The 21,572-nt window shown below is 39.3% G+C and overlaps 1 protein-coding gene across 2 annotated transcripts in view; it reads right to left on the bottom strand.

The window, feature by feature from the left end:
• Window positions 1-2,724: 2,724 nt before the first annotated feature.
• The window catches only part of LOC122830121 (sodium/potassium/calcium exchanger 3-like), a 40,808-nt gene continuing 21,960 nt past the window's right edge, over window positions 2,725-21,572 (bottom strand). The window contains exons 3-17 of one of the 2 annotated variants that reach the window (XM_044115224.1): window positions 21,127-21,203; window positions 16,973-17,047; window positions 15,403-15,487; window positions 14,627-14,730; window positions 11,694-11,768; window positions 11,433-11,458; window positions 11,303-11,356; window positions 11,094-11,227; window positions 9,994-10,154; window positions 9,655-9,913; window positions 9,255-9,421; window positions 7,908-8,022; window positions 7,658-7,770; window positions 7,499-7,564; window positions 2,725-6,438 (exon numbers count right to left, since the gene is read on the bottom strand). In XM_044115224.1, the coding sequence (XP_043971159.1) occupies window positions 6,286-6,438; window positions 7,499-7,564; window positions 7,658-7,770; window positions 7,908-8,022; window positions 9,255-9,421; window positions 9,655-9,913; window positions 9,994-10,154; window positions 11,094-11,227; window positions 11,303-11,356; window positions 11,433-11,458; window positions 11,694-11,768; window positions 14,627-14,730; window positions 15,403-15,487; window positions 16,973-17,047; window positions 21,127-21,203 (1,664 nt within the window). In that variant the 3' untranslated portion in view covers window positions 2,725-6,285. The remainder of the gene's footprint in view (window positions 6,439-7,498; window positions 7,565-7,657; window positions 7,771-7,907; window positions 8,023-9,254; window positions 9,422-9,654; window positions 9,914-9,993; window positions 10,155-11,093; window positions 11,228-11,302; window positions 11,357-11,432; window positions 11,459-11,693; window positions 11,769-14,626; window positions 14,731-15,402; window positions 15,488-16,972; window positions 17,048-21,126; window positions 21,204-21,572) is intronic. The other variant, XM_044115225.1, reaches the window with a different exon arrangement.

Here is a 21,572-nt window from a genome sequence, read left to right as displayed (position 1 = left end):
GAAGCAACATTTCTACAGGAGGGAAACGTTACAGCCAGAATAAACTGATTGTAGATAGGAGTTTTAGAAGTTTGCCGTCATTCCCCAAAGAGAAACTTTTCACACAGACACCTGATTTTGGTCACATTATGTAGATGAACAACCACACAAAAAATAAATCAGATTTCAGCAAAAAGAGAGAGAGAGAAAGACCTAATTGAGGATGAGGATCTGTGCACTTTCTGCCTTGAAAATGTTAAACATAATGAGTTTACTAAACTCTAACTGGGGTTATGGACTCCAAAGTTTTCCCATGATATTCAGTGATACTACTGTAATGAAAATGAAAATGAACTGTTTATTTTTTCATTCATTTTTAGGTAAATGTATGGATATGATTGCTTGTTTAAAGCACCACAAACAGAAATACTGTTTGTGAAAAGAAATTGATCATAAATAATAAACAATATAATATGATTAATGCCCACAGATAGTCTGTTGGTGATCATGGTGGAGGATCCATGATGCTGCGGGCCTGTTTCTTTACCTGGGAGCTTTGTCACAAACTCTTTGAAAACAGGCAAATATGTTTGAATAAAAATATTTCTACCTCTGACTGAAAACTGAAAATGGATCGTCATTGTTTTTTCTGTAAGGATAATAATCCAAAACATGTGAGCAACTCTTTGCAGAAATGATTCTCCAGACACAAAGTGACCCATTTGACTCCACAGACCTCAACCCGTAGAAAACCTGCAGGATGACAGCAAACAGACGCCTGATTCCATGTTCGTCTGCAGAGTTCAACATTCCCCACAGGGTCAGTTTTCTGTAACTGGAGCTGCTGATTCCCGACCAAAATGAGATCATTTTTCATAAACCTGCAGACTTCGGTTCTGTCCCAGAAAGAAGCAGCTTTAGCAGGAAAACAGAAGAAAGCTGCCATCAAAACCCTGAAAGAAACACTAATCAGCTTCATGACCCAAAAACCAACAAGCTCAGTTATTTTCTTATTTCAATGCCTTTCTGCTGACTCTTTCCCCGTCGCAGGATGGAACTGCAGCTCTTTGAGCCAAATGTTGTTTTTTCTCTTCAGCTAATCTCTTCAGCAGATTCCATAGAGGCTTAAAATGAGCAAATTGAGAAAGTTCAGAGTTTAATAAATGTGCAGAGAGCGGCAGAGGATGACAGGTGGTCAGGTACAGACATGTTTCTGCAGGAAAACGTCTCTCAGTGTCAGCAGGAATAAGTCGGAATGGGAAAAATCCAGGAGAGCTTGGAATCTGGCTCATTGAAAGGTCAAACATGTGAAAGTAACGAGGAGAGGAAGCATGGCTTTGATTAGAGGGGCTTTTTTACTGCTTTATTAAACAAAAAAGCAACATGATATGCTTTGTTTAGAGAAATTACTTAGAAGTTAGATTCAATTCAACACAATTCAGTTTATATTGTCTCAGTTATCTTTGGTGTTCAACTTGCCTCTTTTCTATAAAGGGGATAACACTGGGGTTGCCATGTTCTCCAAATACTAAACCACAAATTTATAATAGTACTAATTCTTATTTCTTTGTAAAAATCTGAATTCTGGATGATGCTCAAAAGTTTGTCCAGATTAAACTTTTTCTTTGTAGACATTTTGGCCGTTTTAGGAATTCTGAAAATTTACTTTCGGTATCTCTACCCTTGTTGTTGTTTGTCTGTAAGCACCAAACATCATTAAAATATTGAGAACCAGTCACTGTGTGAGTGATATGGCTGTTTTAGATATAATCCACACAGAAGCATTTGTGTGTAGAAATGCAGATTTTTATCTCGCTCAAAAGGAAACATGGATACATTTTGCACAATGTAAGTAGAAGTTCTTTGCTGTGTTGTTTCTGGGATGTTGTAAGAGTCCAGAGGAGGGGAGAAGGTACAAGAGAGTCCAAAGAAAAAAAGTTTAGTTTCATAGCACAACACTGACCTAATGCTTCAAAGCTCTGTGGAGGGGCAGAGTGAAGAACTGAAAAACTCTGGGATGTTTTGAGTTCTGAATCTTGTTCCCCAGGATCTCTGAAACTTTTTAGAAAAAGATTCGCTTTGAATTTTTACTGCTTTTTGCAAATTTCTCCAATAAACTATTTCCAGGAGGAAATTAATTGGAAGGTAAAAAGCAGTTTGAAACTTTTATACCAACTTTTAACCCTTTGCAGTTGTATTTGCTTCACCAGGAAACCAAACCCTGCGTGTTTATCGAGATATTGGATAAAATGGTAACTTTTTATGTTGAACTTTAAAGTGTTGCAATCAAGTTCAGTGACCTGCCTGATGGACCAGTAAACACGCAGCACATCTGACTCGCTCCAGGCTGGAAGTGACCCATTCTGCTCAGACTAAAGCAGGAAAACTGCAGTTTGAACGCAGAGAGATTCCACTCACCTGAAACTTCTCTGAGTTTCTGTTCTTCTGCGCCGCTGTGCAGGATGAAAACCATCAGGTCCGGCTCTGGTCAAAACACCGACAGTCCCATGGTTTAGAGGCAAACACAAAGGCAAGCCGAGGGTCAGAGAGAGGAGGAGGAGGAGACAGAGAACAGGCGCGTATGTCGCCCCCTGCTGGCTGAATGCAGAGACTGCGCCTTCTCTCTTTGACTTTTCATGTCCAACAATTAGAAGCTGAAAAAAGACCCAATCAATAAATTATATTATAGAAAAATCTATTTATTTAAGAAACTTTACCACTAAGTGAAACAATTACGCATAGAGGGATGTTTGACAGACTTTATTTCTGTTAATTATGATGATTTTCCACTTACAGCTAATAAAAACATTTAAAATCAGGATATTACATCACATGAATAAAACAACAATTTAATACAGAAATGTAGCTTGAGTGAAATGTTTGATTAATACCTGCTTAGAGGTTGTCCGTTTTCAAAAGGCGTCCAACAAATGAGTTTCACTGGAACGCATTTAATTTATAACTGTTGGTATAATATCATTTTGCATCAACCTGATAGTTGGAAAGCCAAATGAAGAAGAACAAACATCTCTGTTTTTGAGCTCATATATCTGTTTATTCAGTAATCTAGCAGCAAAAATGTTTTTGAATTGAAAATGTTTATAAATGTAAAGTAGTATGTTGAAGTGATGGACCAGTAAAACCATTGCTTTAAATTAACTTTACTATGAAGAAGTTTATGATTTTTTAGATTCTGAATATAACGTTTTATTTAGCTATAACGCAGTAAAACAGGAACGTTTCCATCTTCTGCTCCACTCTGCCATCACAATAATCCTGGATGGAGACGAACTCTGACTCAGAGGGAGCAATCATTATTCTACTCTGACAATATTTAAATACTTTTATCCATTTTCTGCTTAGCAACAGGATGTCTGATAAAAAAAAATAAAAAAGCCCAACAAGGAGGAAAGTAAGTCAAACTGGACACTTCAAACTTATGTAAGTCAGTTTATTGTGAGAACATTTTCTTCTCCTTCTGGTTCTTCCCAGAGGTCAACAAAAATTTTCTTTTACAAACTATCCAAAAGACTTTTGACAACAATAATAAACAGATCTAACTGCTGCAGATCTATGTTCTAAAGAAATCTGTTTCCAGAGTTTAAAGTAACAACTTCCCCCTGATATGTACAGCATAACCCAAGCAGTCAGCGCCTAAATGGTGTTAGAAACGCGTTAAAATCACACAAAGAAACTTTAATATTTATAGAGGCATGCAAAAAAGGCATCTGTCTCTGTGTTGGAAAATAAACCCAATCCAGCTGCTTTAGTGGATGTGTAACGATGCTCAGCGGCGCCCTCTGGTGGGTACAGGGAGAGCAGCTGCACGTCCATCAGATGCTTCCGGTTTGAATCTCGTTCAAATAAATAGCAACAAATACTTCCATATTTAGTTTAAACACATGCGGAAACAGAAGTAATACTGTGAAAAATGATCTTTATTTTTTCTCTAAACAGTTTTAATCATGGGCATAAATGTCGTAACCATTTCAGGCATTTGGCGATTTATTTGAGTTTCTCTAGGGTGGAATAATTATATGACAAAAAACTGCAGTGAATTTTGAAGACAACATAGATAAATGCACAACTGCACTCTGACTCAAATATATGCATACATTCACCTAGATCTGCAGGTCTTTTAATTTGAAAATAAGCAGGTTGAATGACTGTTGAATGGCGGCATCTGGTTCTTTCTTTGGCAGCATAAAAGCTTAACACAACAACCAAAACATTGAGAGTGAAATAACATTAAGAGAAAACTGTAGATTTAGTTGGGGAAATTGTTACTCAGTCTGTTTTCTCAGATTCAAATAAATACTGTAGTTTTTAAATTATTCTTTTAGTTTCCTGTTTGCCTCAAAAACTTTGTCAATATTCCGCTAACGACAAAAAGGACACAATTTCCCAATTTCTGTGTTTCAATAATAAGAAAAGCAAATAAAATCACATGTGAATAATTGCAATAAGTCATTAAACAATATGAATATAAACCTAAACACCATGATCTTCCAACTTTCCTGTCGTCTTCAAGATTTGCGTTAATGGAAACATCCGGTTGTTGATCACGTGACTTGTGATGTGAAAAGGTGTTTCCGCTGCAGTTTAGCGAAATAAACCGATTCTGATACGGCGAAAAAGCACCTCATCCTAATGTCCAAACATTTTTTAAAACAAAAAACAAGTTTCTTTTAAATTGGCGTGTTTCCATTAAGCAAATCAGTTTATTTTCAAAATGTCAAATTGCACAATTATATGGTCAATAGAAATGCAGGTAATGATCTTCTCAGCTCCCCTCACTATCCTCTGCAGGGCTTTCTTGATGTTTTATTGCATTATGAGACACAGAAAAGCACATACTTTCAGCCTAAGTTATGCAGGTATTTGATTAAAATATTAATGAAAGTGAAAATCTACAATATATTCAAATTACTGCAGGTTTTGCTTTAAAAAAATAAGTGCAGTTGAAAGTTCTCTCATTATTCCACCCTGAGAAACAGAGAAGAGAAGCAAAAAAAGTTCAAATAAATAAGAAAAACCCTAAAGCTGATATAACATTAATGCATCTTAACTCCTGCCTCTAGCATTAAAGTCTGAAATATAAGAGACGGCAGAGCAATAATACGCTGTAAAAGCTCAGATGCTGGCATGCCATCACTTCCTGTTCTCCTCAAACCAATCTTTTTACAGCCACAGTTCATCACTAATTTAACGCGAGGAGGAGGAGGATGCTCCGCCTTGTCCCATGTGTTTGAACTAAACTGTACAAAACTTATAAATTATAAAGATCTGTAAAAACAACATCAGTAGTTAGATTAAATGTTAGGTGTGGCGCATCGCAGAGTTCACCGTGCGCCTCGGAGAGCCCTGACTACTGTTCAGACATGATCTTTGAATAAGTTAATTCATAAATAAATCATGATGATGTCTTCCCAGAAGCAGTTGCATCCACACACAAACACACACACGCACACACACACACACACACACACGCTCAATCTATGACCCTTACCCTTAAAATACTTTTTGGTTTTAAACAACAACTAAAAGACTAACAGGAGGTCTACAGGCAGCAGGTTCACACTTCCAGAAAACCGCAGACCGCTCTTACAGAAATATATCGCTCTACGTTAAAGTGACAGTGCTGGAGTAGGTCCCTTTCATCCGTCGGTTTGGTAAAACCACATCTACTTGGATATGGAAGAAACAGCCTAAATATCTAAAGTGTTAAACGTGTAGATTCTCTCTGAGTGCGAAGCGACCGCTGTGGCGAACCGGAGGACATGTTGAAGCAACACCAAATATCACTAAAATGCTTCTTCGGGTCCTTCAGTTGTGCAGAAAAGACTCAATTTCAACAGCTAAAATAAGTATCTATATAATCCTCAAATATATACAGAGAAATCTCTATTCCACTTAAAAATACCTTAATTTTGTGCTTAAACCCAAACTTGTAAAAATGCTGAAAATCGCTGATTCCTCTCTTACATAACAGGAGCTGCTCGCCTAACTGTCCGCCATGATGCTGTTCAGTTCGGCTAAAACTGTTTGGTTCTCGACTGGCAACGATCTCTGCCGCCGGGGCGCCATCTTTGGCCATCCAATCCGGTTCCAGAAGCGAACCCAAACCTTCCGCGTCTTCCTCAAGACGTTTCAAACGAAGCTGTGGTTTCCTAAACAAAGAAAAGGTCGGACTCGATTCCGAAGCGCCGACAAACCGGAAGCCAGGTTGAGTTTCTCTCCCTCCGCAAGCCAGCGCACGATGACGAAGAGGAGGATGAGGAGGAAGAGGCAGAGGGACGGCGGGGGTCAGTGGATGTCTCTGCACATGGGGAGGTTGACGAAGATGAAGACGTTGAACTCGATGAGGACGGAGAAGCAGAGGAAGACGGCGTACATGACGAGGCAGGCCAGGCCCAGCCGCCAGTCCAGAGTCCATTTGTTCAGATGGACGCCGAGGACCTGCAGGACGGAGGGACGCAACAACTTCAACTCAACCATTCCTGTAAAAACAGACCCGCGATCTGGAGAAACAATGTCTGAACGAGGTTAATAAATATTGATATTTAGTGGAGCAGCTGTCAGTTGTTTTTAACCACATCCTCCCGTATTACAATGGAGAAACTTCACAAGAGCTGAAAACTGTTTTATTCCAGCCATAAAGCAAACTTTCCATCTTCCTGCTCTTCTGTAGTTTTTCTAACGTCTCGTTCTTCATAATTATTGTAACCATTCCCTTTGGTTTTCTTCCTGACAGAAAGTACTCCAGGCTCACTGTTTCTGTTTTTCTGAGTTTCTGTCCTGGAGGAGTTACTGGAGCTTTTAATGTGTCCAGTTTTCTCTCTTCTCTGAGTGGATCCACTGAAGGAGAATTTAGGTATCAACTTTGTTTCCTCGTAGTTTTTTCTTTCTCATAGAAAGATCTCCTGGCCCAATGCGTCTGTGTTTAGCTCTTCTCTGGTTGGAGCTGCAGACGGAGGATTTAAAGAAGGCTGACGTGTTTTAGTGCTTCACTGAAAAAACTGTTTGACATCTTTTGTAATTTTTTTCCAAACTTTTATCATCCTGTCAAAAAGCATGTTTGGGTTTTGGGTTTATTCTTGCAACTTCTCAGTGATCTGATTCTGTTAAGTCTCTGAGTTGTGTGTGTGTGTGTGTGTGTGTGTGTGTGTGTGTGTGTGTGTGTGTGTGTGTGTTTTGCAATCAAAACCACTGATTCTATTGTGTTTAGAAATAGGAATTTTTCCTTGTCCTTTTCCCTGTTCGCCACATCGATCTGATAAACTCACATAAATTAGTGCAAAAAAAAAAAATGCGTGGATGTGTTGACTTGGAATGGATTTCCACAATAACCCGAGACTCTTTTATATTCTTTTTGAGATTCATGTTGGGGTTTGTAATTCAGCTAAAGCCTGGAGAGAGAATATAATATTCTGCAAAAATTTAAAAATTGTAACCTAGTTGGTAAAAAAGAAGAATGCTCCCCTAAAATAATGGATGAAAATGAAAAACATAAACTTACTGTAAAGAACACTGAGGCGAGTAAAATCCCTACAGAGAAAATGAGTCCTCTGCTGTTCAGATGGACCTGAGGAGACACACGTTACACAAAATGGTTTGTTAAAGAAAACTCCTGATCTGTTCTGATCAGATCCAGTGTGATTCTGGGTCACAGACTCACGATGGAGCCGTAGTCGATGCAGAGCGTCTGCAGCGCCCAGGGAAGCCCCAAACCCACCAGGATGTCGAACACGTTGCTGCCGATGGAGTTGGAGATGGCCATGTCTCCCAAACCTGAGACATTCAGTTTCACTTTTATTCACATCCCAGAGAGAAACTGGTTTGCAGCAGGCATCAAAATACAGAATCAGGCACCAGAGCAACAGCCTGGGGCTGGATGACGAGCAGCACGGTTCCCTCAGGTTTCCTACCTTGGCGGGCCACGATCACGCTGGCCATGCAGTCTGGGACGCTGGTGCCGGCCGCCAGGAAGGTGATTCCCATGATGACATCGGGAATGCCGAGAGTGAAGCCGATCACAGTCACCTGCAGGCAGAAACCCAGAGAACATCTCAGTCCTCATCTGGAAATCACTTTCAGGACATCCACAGGGTTTCTCTGCTCCCTTCTGTTGAGAAACGGTCTGCAAAGGTTCAGGCACGCCGAGATGAACTTTATTGTTCTTATTTTGAGAATAGAGTTTTAATATATAAAGCAGTAATTATGGGAGAATAAAGTTGTAATAAAATGAGAATAAAGTTGGAATAACACAAAAATAAAGTTGTAGTAATATGAGAATAAAGTAATCATTTTTCCAGAATAAAGATCTTGTAACTTTGCTCGCATTAAGAAATGATTTTCTCAGAATTTTCCATCTTTTACTGGTAATATTGTGCCTTTATTCTACTAATATTATTACATTATTCCTGTAATTTATATGCAAATCTCTTATCCAGTCCCTAATCCTCTGTCATACATCAGGGCTCGTGTTCTGCAGGTTTAATAATTTCCTGAATAAATGCTTCATCAGAAATTCCTGACAGTCTTTCTTTACTTGTCCTGCGTTATAATCCTGGCCGGATATTTTCTTCAATTCCCTTCTTGGCAGAATCAGCAGAGTTCATTTCTTGGCAAGGCTTTGACTGTTAAGTTTATCCACAAACCTCAGAAAGGTTGAGCTCAGTGTTTTGGCAAAGCCGCCGCTGAAGCCCAATTTGTCCATTTGAAAAGCAGTTTTGATGAATGTTTGGGATCCTTTTCTAGTTGGACCAGATTACATCCAATTTTCAATCATCTAAACCACATTTTATGGCCTCGTATTAAAGAATATTGGTTAAGATGTTCAGGAACAACCCAAAATCCAAGCCTGCAATAGACTGAAAACTTGTGGAGTTCCAGTTTCAACAGCCAGTTTCCCATTACCATGGACTGGGAGGGCACTAACCGAGGAAGAAACTCCTGCTTCAAAACAAACATCTTCGAGCTTGACTGAAATTCACAGTTTCCCACCTGGACAAGTTGAATGTCTTCTGAAAAAAAGTTTTATGTTTAGATGGGAGAACGACTGAGAGGCATGAATCATGTTTGAGATTTTCAAACCGAGAAAACTACATCGACTCTGAAGAACGGTGGCAGAAACATCATCAAATTAACATCCAGATGGTTGAAACTCTGACACAACATCCCAGGGAAGGATGACCTGAACTGAAACATGCTGGGATTAGACCAGGAAAGCAGCCGATCTGTGAGTTTAAGGCTGAGCCAGTGGATGAACTCACCATCCACACCATGATGTAGGAGAGGCCAGCGATCCAGATGGTGGCGGTGAAGAAGGAGACCATGAACCATCGCTCCCAGCGCCGCTTGGCACAGTTTGGGATGGTGAAGAAGAGCAGCAGCGACAGCGGCCACATCAGCAGCCACTTCAGTGTGTTACAGACGCCCGCTGGGGGGTTACACAGTTAGTGTTAGTGGAAGAAAGACCTATTGACCTGACAGCCATGATTTTGGTCTGGGGTAGGAAGCCGGCGTTCCCAGAGAGGAAATGTTTTTACTGTAATGTACTCTAATGTTTCTACATGCAGAAAGACCGCATGTAAAGTTGTGATTTATCTTTACTGTTATTCTGTGGCAGTGCTTGTTTTTAAGAAAGCGTCTTGAATGCCAACAGGTTGGTACCTGGGACTTTAAATGGCACCAGCGGCCCTTCGTTGTCCTCTTCTCCTTCTCCTTCCTCGTCGTTCTCGTTGTTTTCGTTGTCCTCGTTTTCCGTCTCGTTGCCTGACTCCAGCCGCTGCATCCTCCCGTTGAAGCCCTGCTCAGCTCCGCCCATCCCGTTCTCTAGGCCCCGCCTCCCCAGACCTCGGGTGGCGGAGTCCGAGTCGCCGTTGGTGATGCAGTTAACCCGAGTCTCTGTGGTGTTGATCAGCCTCTGTCTCTGGAACGTCAACACAGATGATAATATGTGACTCCTGGCCAGATCCTCCCTTATTTTAGTTTCGCTGCAGTCTTTCTCACCTCGTTGATGAGCATGCGGGACGCCATGGTGAGGCGAGTCCTGGGGGAGAAATGACTGGTGATCATGATCCTCATGCCGGCCTCAGAGAAGGTCAGCTGGTGGGGGTACGCGGAGAGCAGCTCGTCCACCATCAGCACCGACGGCGGACAGTGGAAGTTAGCTGCAAAGAAGCACAAACAGTCTAACTGCTGAATTTATGACAACTAGCCTAAAAATAATCCCTCCAGCAGATTATGACTGGTTTTTATAACATGTAGCACAAAATTGGTGAGTAAAGCTGGTCCTGATTAATAGAGCGTGTAAACATGGCACTTTCTTTACAGTTTACTGTACTTTCTGTATGGAGAGAAATTTATTCCCATATGTTTGCAAGCAAAGAACATGTTTTTAAAATAGAAATAAGAAAATGCATTTAAAAAAATACTTTAAAAAACTTAACCAAAAAAAAAAAAGAAAACATTTGGAGAGAACGATGTTTGCAACAGTAAACATGTTTTTTTCTATGCTTGGTCCAAATAAATGTCTTGAGTTTGAGTTTAATAAATCGTTTTTACGTTTTACACATTTTGTTTCACACTTTTTGGGGAGTGACACATTTAGCAACAACATTTTTATTGGTCAGTGCCAGAGTTTCTAGAATGTAATTTGTTCCACTAAATCTCAATTTAAAAAAAAAATTAAATGACAGCTGAAAAAATGTCTAAAAAATTGTTTTGATAAAATAAAATCAATCTGAAAAATAATATTGAAAATAAAATTTTTAAATAATTTAAATAATAAATAATAATAAAAATGAAATCTCAAGATAATAAAAAAAAAAGATTAAAAATAAAATGTTAAAATTATTTAAAAACATAAATTTCACAACTAAGTTTCTTTTTCAAAATGTTTTTTTTTTTTTTAAATTAAAATTTTTGAAATGTGTTGTTTATTTGCAACAATATTGTAGTTAATTTCTCTGGGTGAGGTAATATTAAAACACAATAAAGCACAGCTAGCCTGAACACAGATTAATATTTACATGGAATGATAAAAGTTCAGGAATCCTCAGAAGTCTTAAGTTGTAGACAGAAAAGCTTCTGCAGATCGACTCTGGTACCTTTCTTCAGCAGAACCGCCGTTGCGTCGTACGAGACGTTGTCCTCCAGATCCGTACTTCCTGTCAGCCCGTTCGCCAGGTTCCCAGAACCTTTCTTCTTCCGGCTGAAGTACCGATGAGCCTTTCCATTAAACCTAAAACACGACACGCCATCCAATATTTACCATACAGTCAGTTCACGGAGCTGCTGCAGTTTGAACGACACTCACTTCATGATGAGGATGTAGACGGCATACATGAGGATCAGAACAAGAGATTCCCACCTGCAAACATGACAGTTAGACATTTACAAACCGCCCGTCAGCGTAAATCTGGTTGCAGAGTGAATATGATACGCACCAGCACACCTTCTCATCATAGATGAACTAAGCAGGGGAGACAAAGGGACAACAATGCAGAGTTCAGAGACAAGTCAAAGTATTTGTTTACAGTGTATCTATTGATTCCTTTATTATCCAGCTGTGAAAACATCAAATTTGCTTCAGATTACAGAATTTTAGTAATCCCAGTTTCAGAAATGAAACTGTCTAAAGGTTCTGCTGCTTTGCCTCCAGATTAACCAGGTGTGTGTCTGCAAGAATCCACAGAAAAAGATCTTACCACAATCAGCGCTATGATGGAAAATGTGTAATAGATGGAATCTCTGAGCAGAGCCCAGTAAGACAGCTTGACAGCCTGCAGGATGGAAACAGAAACCACAGTGACGAGAACGTTCCAGACATCTTACAGAGAAATCCTGGGTTTTTAATCACATTTCACTGTTTTAGATTTTTAACACGCTGAGGCCAACTTTAAATGACAAAACAGACATAAGTTCATTGAAATTTTGAGTATGATGTTTTTCTCATGAGTTTCAGGAAGTCCTTATATCTGGTTACTATGACCCATCCTGAGGTTAAGTTGTTACTGCAGTGTGAAACCAGGCGTGTAATGGACGACGCTGAAGGATCACCAGCTCACCTGATGCGACTCTGCATCACAGTTTGTAAAGAAAATATGTTTGTATGAAATCTAAGCACATGGAGAACGTCTTCAAAAACCTCCTGTGAGCGCAGCAGCAAGGTTTGGGTTTGTTCTGGGTGTTGTCTGTTTAATGTTCAGTAGCAGTTGCTTATATTTATAATTCAGATTTTTAAAACAGCTGCGTCAATAAAACAGCTCCAGGTGACAGAATAGTTCAGAGCGAAGTGAAGGATTCACAGTTTGTGGATTTAAACGAAGTGCTGCAGAAACTCTTCTACTTCCAGTTCATGGACAGATGTGTGAACAAAGAAAGAATTGACTGGCAACTGGTTTTATCACAATTTGGTTCAGGCCAAAAAAATTGTTTTAGAACTTAGAGAAAAAAAAGGGGGTCATATTTTCATTAGTTTATTCATTCATTAATAAATGTCTCAGTTATAAACGTCTGTGCTGCCGCTAAAACGGCTTAATGTTTGATTGAAGCTGAAATGTTGGACATGTTCTGAGCGAGCTAAGTATGGAGATAGTTTACTAAACATTGAGCTTTCTAACGTAACATTTGGTTTGAAACAGTGACATTTATAAATAAATAAACAACATGGTAAAAATATGACTGAAAATGAACAACTAGTTTTATGTTCTCTGATGAAAGATTAAATAACCCAAATTATTGCTGTTCATTTTTACAGTAACTTTACAAATGGCGCCTCAGAATTCCCTCCTGTAATCATCCTAACTGTGTCTCATTGGCTGTGCAAATAGGAATTAAAAAATAAATTTGATCAGAGGAAATTCACCAGTTTTGAAAAAAAGCCATGTTTTTCAATAAAACGTTTTTGTAGTTGAATGACGTGGGTTTTTTTTGTTTTGGCTGCATCACTAACAGTAAGAGGAGGATGAACTTATAGCATGAAAAAATGTTTTCACGTGTGACTTTAATTGTGCTTCTTATTTAATGGAAACACCACAGTTGAAAAATTGTGTTTTTTCCTCATTAGTGGAATATTGACAAAGTTTTGTGCATATCAGAAATGGAAAAGCTGCTTGTGTCTTTCTTTGTCTGCCGTTTGCCACTCTGTGCAGTTTTCTTGAGCCAGTTTGTCTTTGTCTTTTGTCTCCAGCGTTTCAGCCTTCATCCTGGCTCTGGTGACCCTAACCCTGACCCAGCTGAATTTACTTCTTTCTGTTGGTTCTTGCATTTGATTTCTCTGTTCCTGCGCCTGATGACATATTGGAGATTTACGTTGACCTCCGAAAGCACCACCACTGTAAAAGCCACCCGCTCTGAATCAACGAAGTGCCGGTGAGTTTGTTGACCTTTTGCAGCCCAACAGGACACGGGACCAAACAATGAAGAGGATAAATCTTCCACACAGCGCTTAGCGATTCAGAGGAGGGGAAAAGCGTCACATTTTCAACCTTCCACTCCCAGCTGGGAAATCACAGGTCGAGGAAGAACAATAATAATAGTAGAGCTTCAATGTGCTTCCATTGCATTTTGTTGCACAGAAGAGTCGGCAGTGAAACTGAGCAGACAGCAGGTTCAGATCCATCAGATCTGGATGGATCTGAACTGAACCATCCCAGTGCCATTAGACGGTCATTATCTCAGAACAATTACATAACATGCAATCAGTTGCATCACTGCTTGCAGTTCAGATATACTTTTAAGAGCAGAGAGCTTATCCTTGAGCTCAACTCATTTCCGTATCAGTGGCGCGTCAGATGGCATCAGAGAGAAGCTGCTCTGGGCAAACTTCTCATGCAAGGAAGGTAGTCGTGCTAAAAAATGATAAAATCTCCTACAATATCACATGTTTATACATCAGGACTTCAAAAATATTAACATGATCCCCATTTTGTGGAACCTGAGATGACCAAAAGCAAGCAGCTTTACGGTGTCCGTATTAAAATGATCAGATTTGGGCTGAAACGCAACAAATCCGTCTCATGGAAACTAAAGGACCTTGTAGCTGAGCGTCAGGAATCTTTAACTGCAGACGATTTGTTGGTTTGATTGCCTGGAGCAAACGGGTGTGTCTGAACACAATGGCAGGGCAGAAACATATCAGCCTTAGAGGAGTAACTCTAACTGCTTATCAATGTGGCAATGAGCTCATTTTTCTATATAGTTGCCAATCTTCCCAGAAATCTCATCAAATCATTCTCTCCAGTTTTTCACCAGTCACAGAAATTCACACAAAATCAACAGATTCCTGCATATTTTTACACAGATGCATAATTTTCCACAGAACTGGTCAAAAACATTGAGTTTGAATGCATCAATATACTTTACTTCTGTTCTTATTTTGTTTGCTTTGCTTGTATTGGAAATGTACTGTGTACATAACTTTGTTTATTCTTTTATTACACTAAAGTCAAACCAAATCACCTGTAGGTGGCAGTATTTCTTACTTCTACTGTGCTGCTGCCACTGTCTTTGATTACAAGTTTTGGTCGTATTTACAATCATCCAAAGGCACATAAACAATATATAAACACACTAGCTTTGATTGAATCTTTCTTAACTTCTCGTATCTAACGTCACCAGGTCAGCTGTGAGCTCCTACCTGGCCAGCGAAGAAGCCACACACGCCGATGATGCAGAGGATGTTGAAGACGGCGGAGCCCACGATGGTGCCGACCCCAACGTCTCCTTTGGTGATGAACACGCCTGAGGAGGCAGAAACATAAACGACTCCAGCAGGATTCATGGAGAAGCACAGCTGGTCAACGTTTGGACATCAAGATTTTTTCCCCATTCAGAAAAAACACGTCCCACAAGAATAAAAAGGACCTAAAATATGTTAACATGTTTTAGTCTAGAAAATTATTGTTGCGGGCTGCAGAGTGGGGCAGTTGGTAGAACTGATGCTTTGCAACAAGAAGGTCCTGGGTTCGATTCCCGGCCTGATGTCTTTCTGCGTGGAGTTTGCATGTTCTCCCTGTGCATGCTGGGTTCTTTCTGGGTTCTCCTGGTGGTTTAATCATTCAAATGTGGTGAAAAGCATGAAAAGATGCTATTAACTTGACGAGGGCTTTGTGGATTAGACTCTCCTGTTTTAGGACACAAAGTCCAGACAATCCTTTAATGAATGAAGCTGGGAGCGATGAGTGGGACAGAAGATTTCCCAGAACTATTCTCCATAAACATCCAACAAAAACATAAGACCTCGTCTCTTTGAACATGAGGTCAGGGCCTCTTGGTCCTCTGTCGTTTCTAAGTCAGACACATCAGACGCCATCAGTGAAACTCGTTACGTAAGACGAGGTTAATGTGGAGTTAAAGCCAGAAAACGCTGCAGTGTGTGGGGGTCCATGGAGGTTTGGACCTCCCTGATGTTACCGATTATAGAGGTGAAGAGCTCTGGAGCCGAGCTGCCAGCTGCCATGAAGGTCGCTCCCGCCACGTCCTCGCTCAGATGGAGGCGCTGAGGGAAAGCAGGACAAAAGGAAGAGTTTAGGAAAAAGAAACTGCAACTTCAACTCTTCTGATGAAATCTAACGGGAACTCAGTGCTGCGGCAACGTGCAGCAGTTCTGGGTTTTATGATTCTGACACTGGAGAAAACCAGGTGGTGAAATGTTAGGATTTCTGTGATCAAACAGGCTCTCATGACTGAAACGACCCAATCCAAACTCTCCTGATGCCAGCTAACCCTCCTCAGCCAGGTTGAGGCCCGGAAACACAAAACCAGGAGGTCAGCCACATCCAGTTTTTAAAAATAATATTAACCTCATTCCCTGAACACAGCTGGCACCTTCTGAATGCTGCGTCCAGGGTGCACAAAGGAGCTTTACTGTCGATCTTTCTCCCAGATCCATCGATACTCCAAAACCTCAATAGGAATTCAAACACACCGTTGAATTGACGTGTTTAGTTTTACTCATTTTACATATTTCTGCACATCTCTGCAGATCTCTGCAGTTTAATTGCCACTTACTGAAATAGTCTGCAGGGTTTTTTTAAATACCCAAACAAACTTGCAGATTTTGAACATTGTTTCTAAAATTCCTCCCAGTTGCACATTCTTTTCAGTTCTGTTAAAATACTTTATTAATCCCAGAGGGAAATAAAATAGTGTCGTTACTCAAGTTATCCAAGATTCTTCAAAAAGTTATTGTAGATGGTGATGTCTGTGGACAGAAAGGATCTCCTGTAGCAGTCTGTGTTACAGTGAAATTGAAGAAGACTGACTGAAGACATTCTGTTTATCTATGGATATCTATTATAGATTATGGATTTGGTGCATTATTTCTAATAAATGCACAGTTTCTGCATTGAAACTTGGCCCTTACTGTAGAGATGTTTTATTCTTTATTCAGTTTTTTTGTTTCCAAATCTTCGTGTGAATCTACTGGCTTTGATTTCTTTACAGTCACTTTGCTGCTGTTGCAAAAAAAAAATAAAATTAAAAATTCTGCATTGTGTGTAAATAGAAGGAATTTCTATCCTGTTTCTAACCTGTTTCTATTACAAATTTGATATTTACTGTGGAAACATGTTTCACCTTTTATGGCAATGAAAACCCAACATCATACAAAGTGAAAATCAAAAGAAAAAGGAAATAAATGTATTTGATCCTCTGGTCTCATTGGAGATGTTTTTAATCTTCAAAGAGACTCAGCTGATCAAAAATCTGTCCATCCTCTCTGTCTGTCCCTGAAGTTATAAAGGTCTTTCAAATTTTTCTTTCAGGGCTTCAGCTGTGTTTTTACTAATTTTAGAAGTCTGTATAAAACCTCTTAATTGATCTCTCAAAGATTGCCTTAAATCTAAATTCCACATTTCGAATTTAGATTTAGAATCTAAAGTTCTTGAGTTTTAAGGAAGAAAAATTTCTCAGTTTTTTTTAACAAATGACAAACTTTCTTCCACATATCGGCGCTTTGTGACAAAGTGTTGCTGCTTCATACCTCACAGATCTTCTCCATGGAAGGGACGAAGTAGTCATCGCAGACCAGCGCCAGAGCGCAGAACATGTAGACGGTCTGCGAGGAGAGATAAATATTACAGGAAGAAGCGAAGCGTGAGAATCATGTGAGATGTGATTCATCCACGTGAAGCCGGGTGAGAACTCCAGATGAACACGAGCTCCATAACAGTCTGTCTGAGGAAGCCTCTGAATCAGTTCATGCTTTATAATGGTCATATTTACCATATTCAGAAACCCTTGATCTGCGTTTAGAAGAAGAAACTGAACGTTTCAGTGGAGAAAAACATCTAGATTCCTGCTGTTACTGTCTCAGTGAGACTGATGAGTCACTGATCTGATTTCAGACCAGTTAACAGAAGTTCATCGTTCATGGATCAATAAAACTGAACGAGCAACAAAACTAGGATCCCACACAGTTTAAATAAGGAACTCAGCTCTGAGTTTAATTCTCTCACTGCCCAGCAGGGGGAGCTATTTATAGACACGATCCTGAATCCCCAAAAACTGTCAGGAAGCAAAGCAGCAAGAACTCTGAGACGCCCATATAAGGACATGACATGAGACTTTATTCATGTCCATCCATCCATCCATCTTTCCATCTTTCCATCCATCCATCCAGCCATCATCCATCATCCATCCATCTATCCATCTATCCATCTATCCATCTATCCATCTATCCATCTATCCATCCATCCATCCATCCATCCAGCCATCATCCATCATCCATCCATCCATCCATCTATCCATCTATCCATCCATCCATCCGTCCGTCCATATGGACCCACTGATAAATATCACACGATGAGGAAGTACGAATCCTGGGGTGACAGGAAATGTGAAGAAGAAAGGAATCTCTACATTTTTACACACATGGCAGTAAGAAGCTTTCACAGGTTGTTCACAGGACGGCTGGCAACATGAGGGACTGTTGCTAACTGTGTTTAGCTGTGAGTCACCTTAGTGAGAAATGAAGAGTCATCAGGTTTGAAAACACAGCTGAACTTCTCAGCACCTGAGTGAGATGTGTGTGAGAGTCAAGCATGTGGAAAAGGAGTAAGGAGTGTTGCAGCATCAAGGGAAATGGATGTTCAGGTTTATCCTGAGCATCAAGCAACACTCTGACACCAACACGTGATCCTCAGATCAAAAACTTCATGAACAGTCAGAGACGCTGCATCTGATCTTAATCTGGAGCTTTTGAAGATTTATTTAAATCTTTTTGCTGCCTTTGTGTTTTTTCCTCTATTTGGTCAAATGTCCCTTTAAAAAGTTTCTACTAGACCAAACGTTTTGTTGTTGTCTGGCATCATCCTGGTCAGATGTTCGCCCAGATGTTGAAGCTCATTTAAATTGTTAATTTCCAGATGATGATTCAGTTTTTACCATCATTTACATATTTTCAGTGAAGTTTTGGTTAATTGATTATTATGATGATTAATCAGATAAAAAATTGGTACCTACGTCATACAATAGTAGAAATACATAAGCTTATGCAAATAGAATAATTCAAATCATTTCCTAAATAATAAAATAAACATTCCATTAGTAAACACTTGATCATTTGCAGCAAAGCATCTGCAGCTAAAAACACTTCTAACATCAACATGTGAAAAGCTCAGGCCTTGACTTCACATCGATACAGTGCTGGGATGATCTGTTGATCATTTTTTCAATTAGCCAATTTAATAATTGGAAAGCAAAAGACACTCAACAGGAGATTTTTATTTTACACAATTTGAAGCCAAAACCGAGGAGTTTTCAGCAGAATATGATTATAAATTCATTTTAAATGCAAGATGTTTGTATTTTTTTGTGCAGCTTCAGCTTAATTAAGGCTCTGAGAATGTCTTTTTAGAGTTCATATTCACAAGTTAATAATTAATCAATTAGGGAATTACTTGATGATTATTTCAATAACTAATTAATGATGATTAATCTGATTATTAGATTCTACCATAATTCTATCCATTCCCAGCAATGCATCAGTTTCACTAGACTTAACCAAGCCCTCAGGATGATACCACCACCACCATGCCTGACAGTTGCTTCTCTCTGAAGCGTAATCTTCCAAACGGTCTTCTTCTGTTTGGCCAAAAGTCTCAGAAGCTTCTCTTCAGAGGCCATTCAGCTGCTGTATCTGGGCTGAAAGGAAAACTTCTCCAAAAGTTTCCAGTTTATCAGCATTTCCTGAGTTTTTCCTCCACATCCCCAGCAGTTTCCTTTCACCAGTTTGGGTCAGATGATAGAAACTCGGACACTGGTCATACCACGATGAACAGAGCACAGTGAAAACAGCTGAAGGCAACTTTAATGCTCTGAGTTTCAGCCATGAAGAAGGGAGGACATTACATTTCAGAGATTATCTGTTCTTTTATTTTTAATTCTAGAAACAAATGGATAAATGTTTTTATTAAAATCTCTTAAAAGCAGCTTTAGAAAAATGGAAGCATCTGGATTCAATCCGGTGTTTGAGTCAAAATCCCTGAACAAAGACCACATGCTGCAGCAAATGTTGCGTTATTCAGGCCACATGAGCTGCGCGGCGATGTGGCATCTGTTCACATTTATGTTATTTTCCATGGCTTTAAATGCCTGCTTGTTTCCATCTTCATCCACTAAATTAGCAGGGATGCAAGCATTCCAGGTGCAGCTGCAGGTGGAGAGAAACCCACCAAACACACAGCCTGCTTCTGATTGGTCAGAAAGCCGGATTGTTTTTTTATTTTAGGGATCTCGAGTTTAACAGGCAGAGGATTTGCACGGCTACTGTGTGATTAACAGTAATAAAGTGACTCAGTAGGTGCAAGCAGAGCTGCCAACATGGTTTGCAAACTGGAAAAACAGACTGCCAGTAAAAAAAGACCTTATCATAAAAAGGATCCAAGTGAAGTTTAAAACGCATCAACCCTAAAAGGAGAAGATAAGCAAAAAAAGAAAGGGCCAAGAGTTGAACCTGGAGGAAACTCCACAGGAAAGAGGAGCTTAAATGCATCTCAAGTTTTCTGCATAAACACAGAAACTTCTGCCTTATAGATATAAACCAGTCTTACTTTTCACGTTCTTCTGACTCCTAGTTTTAATATTTTAACCAACAGAAAACAGGCATAACCTGGAGTATGAGTGTTTAGATCACCTGTAAACTCAAAAAAAGCAACAGAGAGAAGATGAAGGTACAAACTGATAACAGATCAAGCTCTAAAAACGAGAAATAAATAAAGGTTAATAAATAAAAATATGCTACAGACTAGTAGTTAATCACTTTAAACCGAGTTTTTTAAAAAAACACACTGGAGTTACGAGGAAAGGAGTGGAGGTTTTATGGGGCCTTGAGCCTGTTCAGGCGCCAGCAGCAGCATTTACGCTCAGATTTGGAGGAATCTGCGAAAGGGGGCGGAGCTTAACGGGACGACTTTAAAAGCGATCAGAAATAATTTGAGAACAATTCGAGATCAAACACAAAGAATAAACTTGAAGCATCAAATTGTAACTACAGTAACACAACACTCCAAGAACGGAAAATAACGTCGCAGTTTTACTAAACAATGTATGTAAATGCATGTAAGATGTATGTTTTATGGTTAAATTAAAGAAACAGCTGTTTTTCTCTTCTCTGGGTTTTAGAGCAAAAAATTTAATAAAATCTTAAAAACACCTCAACCTGCTAAGATACTTAGCCGCAGACTTTGCTTTTAGTGTATAAAATCTTTTTTATGACTATTTTCTATTTATGTTCACTTAAGTTTCTATTTCTTTCCTCCTAATGAAAAAAAACTCACTGAATGGAAAACAAAATTTAATTTCTTATTCCATTGATCTCATTCAGTTTCTATATAGATATTCAACCAAACAAAACAAACTGCTAAAAGTTTGCTTTTAGTTCATTAATTAATGCCTGCATTTCATATTTCCAGACTAATTAATTAACTCAGTGAAAAGACGTCTGAGAGAATATGATCTTACAGCTTTATTCTTCTATTGCTGCCATTTCATCAGGAATCCTTCAGACTTTTACTGCTTTTTCTTCAGACATCTACTAATTATTCAGGAATCTTACTAGTGAAAAAAACAGCTTGTTTATGTCAGTGTTGAGAAGACGAGGTGTTTGTTAGCTCATGCTAATGAAACTGGACTTACACAGAGCACATGCAGAGCCACGGCTCCTTCAGTTCTCTCCTTGTTTGTGAAGAAGTCGGTTGGAAACTCGTGTACAGCTGGAAGAGATAGAAACCTGCAGTTAGAACAGAAAACGCTTCCCTAAAACAAGCCTGTTGGATAACTTAACGTTTCTCTGTGAACGAATAATACAGGAAGGAACAACGAAAATCCTGGGAGAAATTAGGAGGGATTTTATTTTACAGTAAATAAAAATAAATGAAGTTATTTGGCAGCGAAAACAAATGATTGGAACAGGTGAAGATTTTTATTCCTGTAAAATCTGGATTGGAAACCAAATCATTCTTCAGACTGTGTGACTCCAAATTTAAGGTTTGATATTGAAATATGGAAAAAAGGAAGGAAGGAGGAAAGGAAGGAAGGAAGAAAGCAAGAAAGGATAGATGGGACGATGGAAGGAAGGAAAG

The sequence above is a fragment of the Gambusia affinis genome, linkage group LG04 (assembly GCF_019740435.1).
Source record: "Gambusia affinis linkage group LG04, SWU_Gaff_1.0, whole genome shotgun sequence".
Classification (NCBI taxonomy): domain Eukaryota; kingdom Metazoa; phylum Chordata; class Actinopteri; order Cyprinodontiformes; family Poeciliidae; genus Gambusia; species Gambusia affinis.
This window is presented reverse-complemented; position numbering and strand designations above follow the sequence as displayed.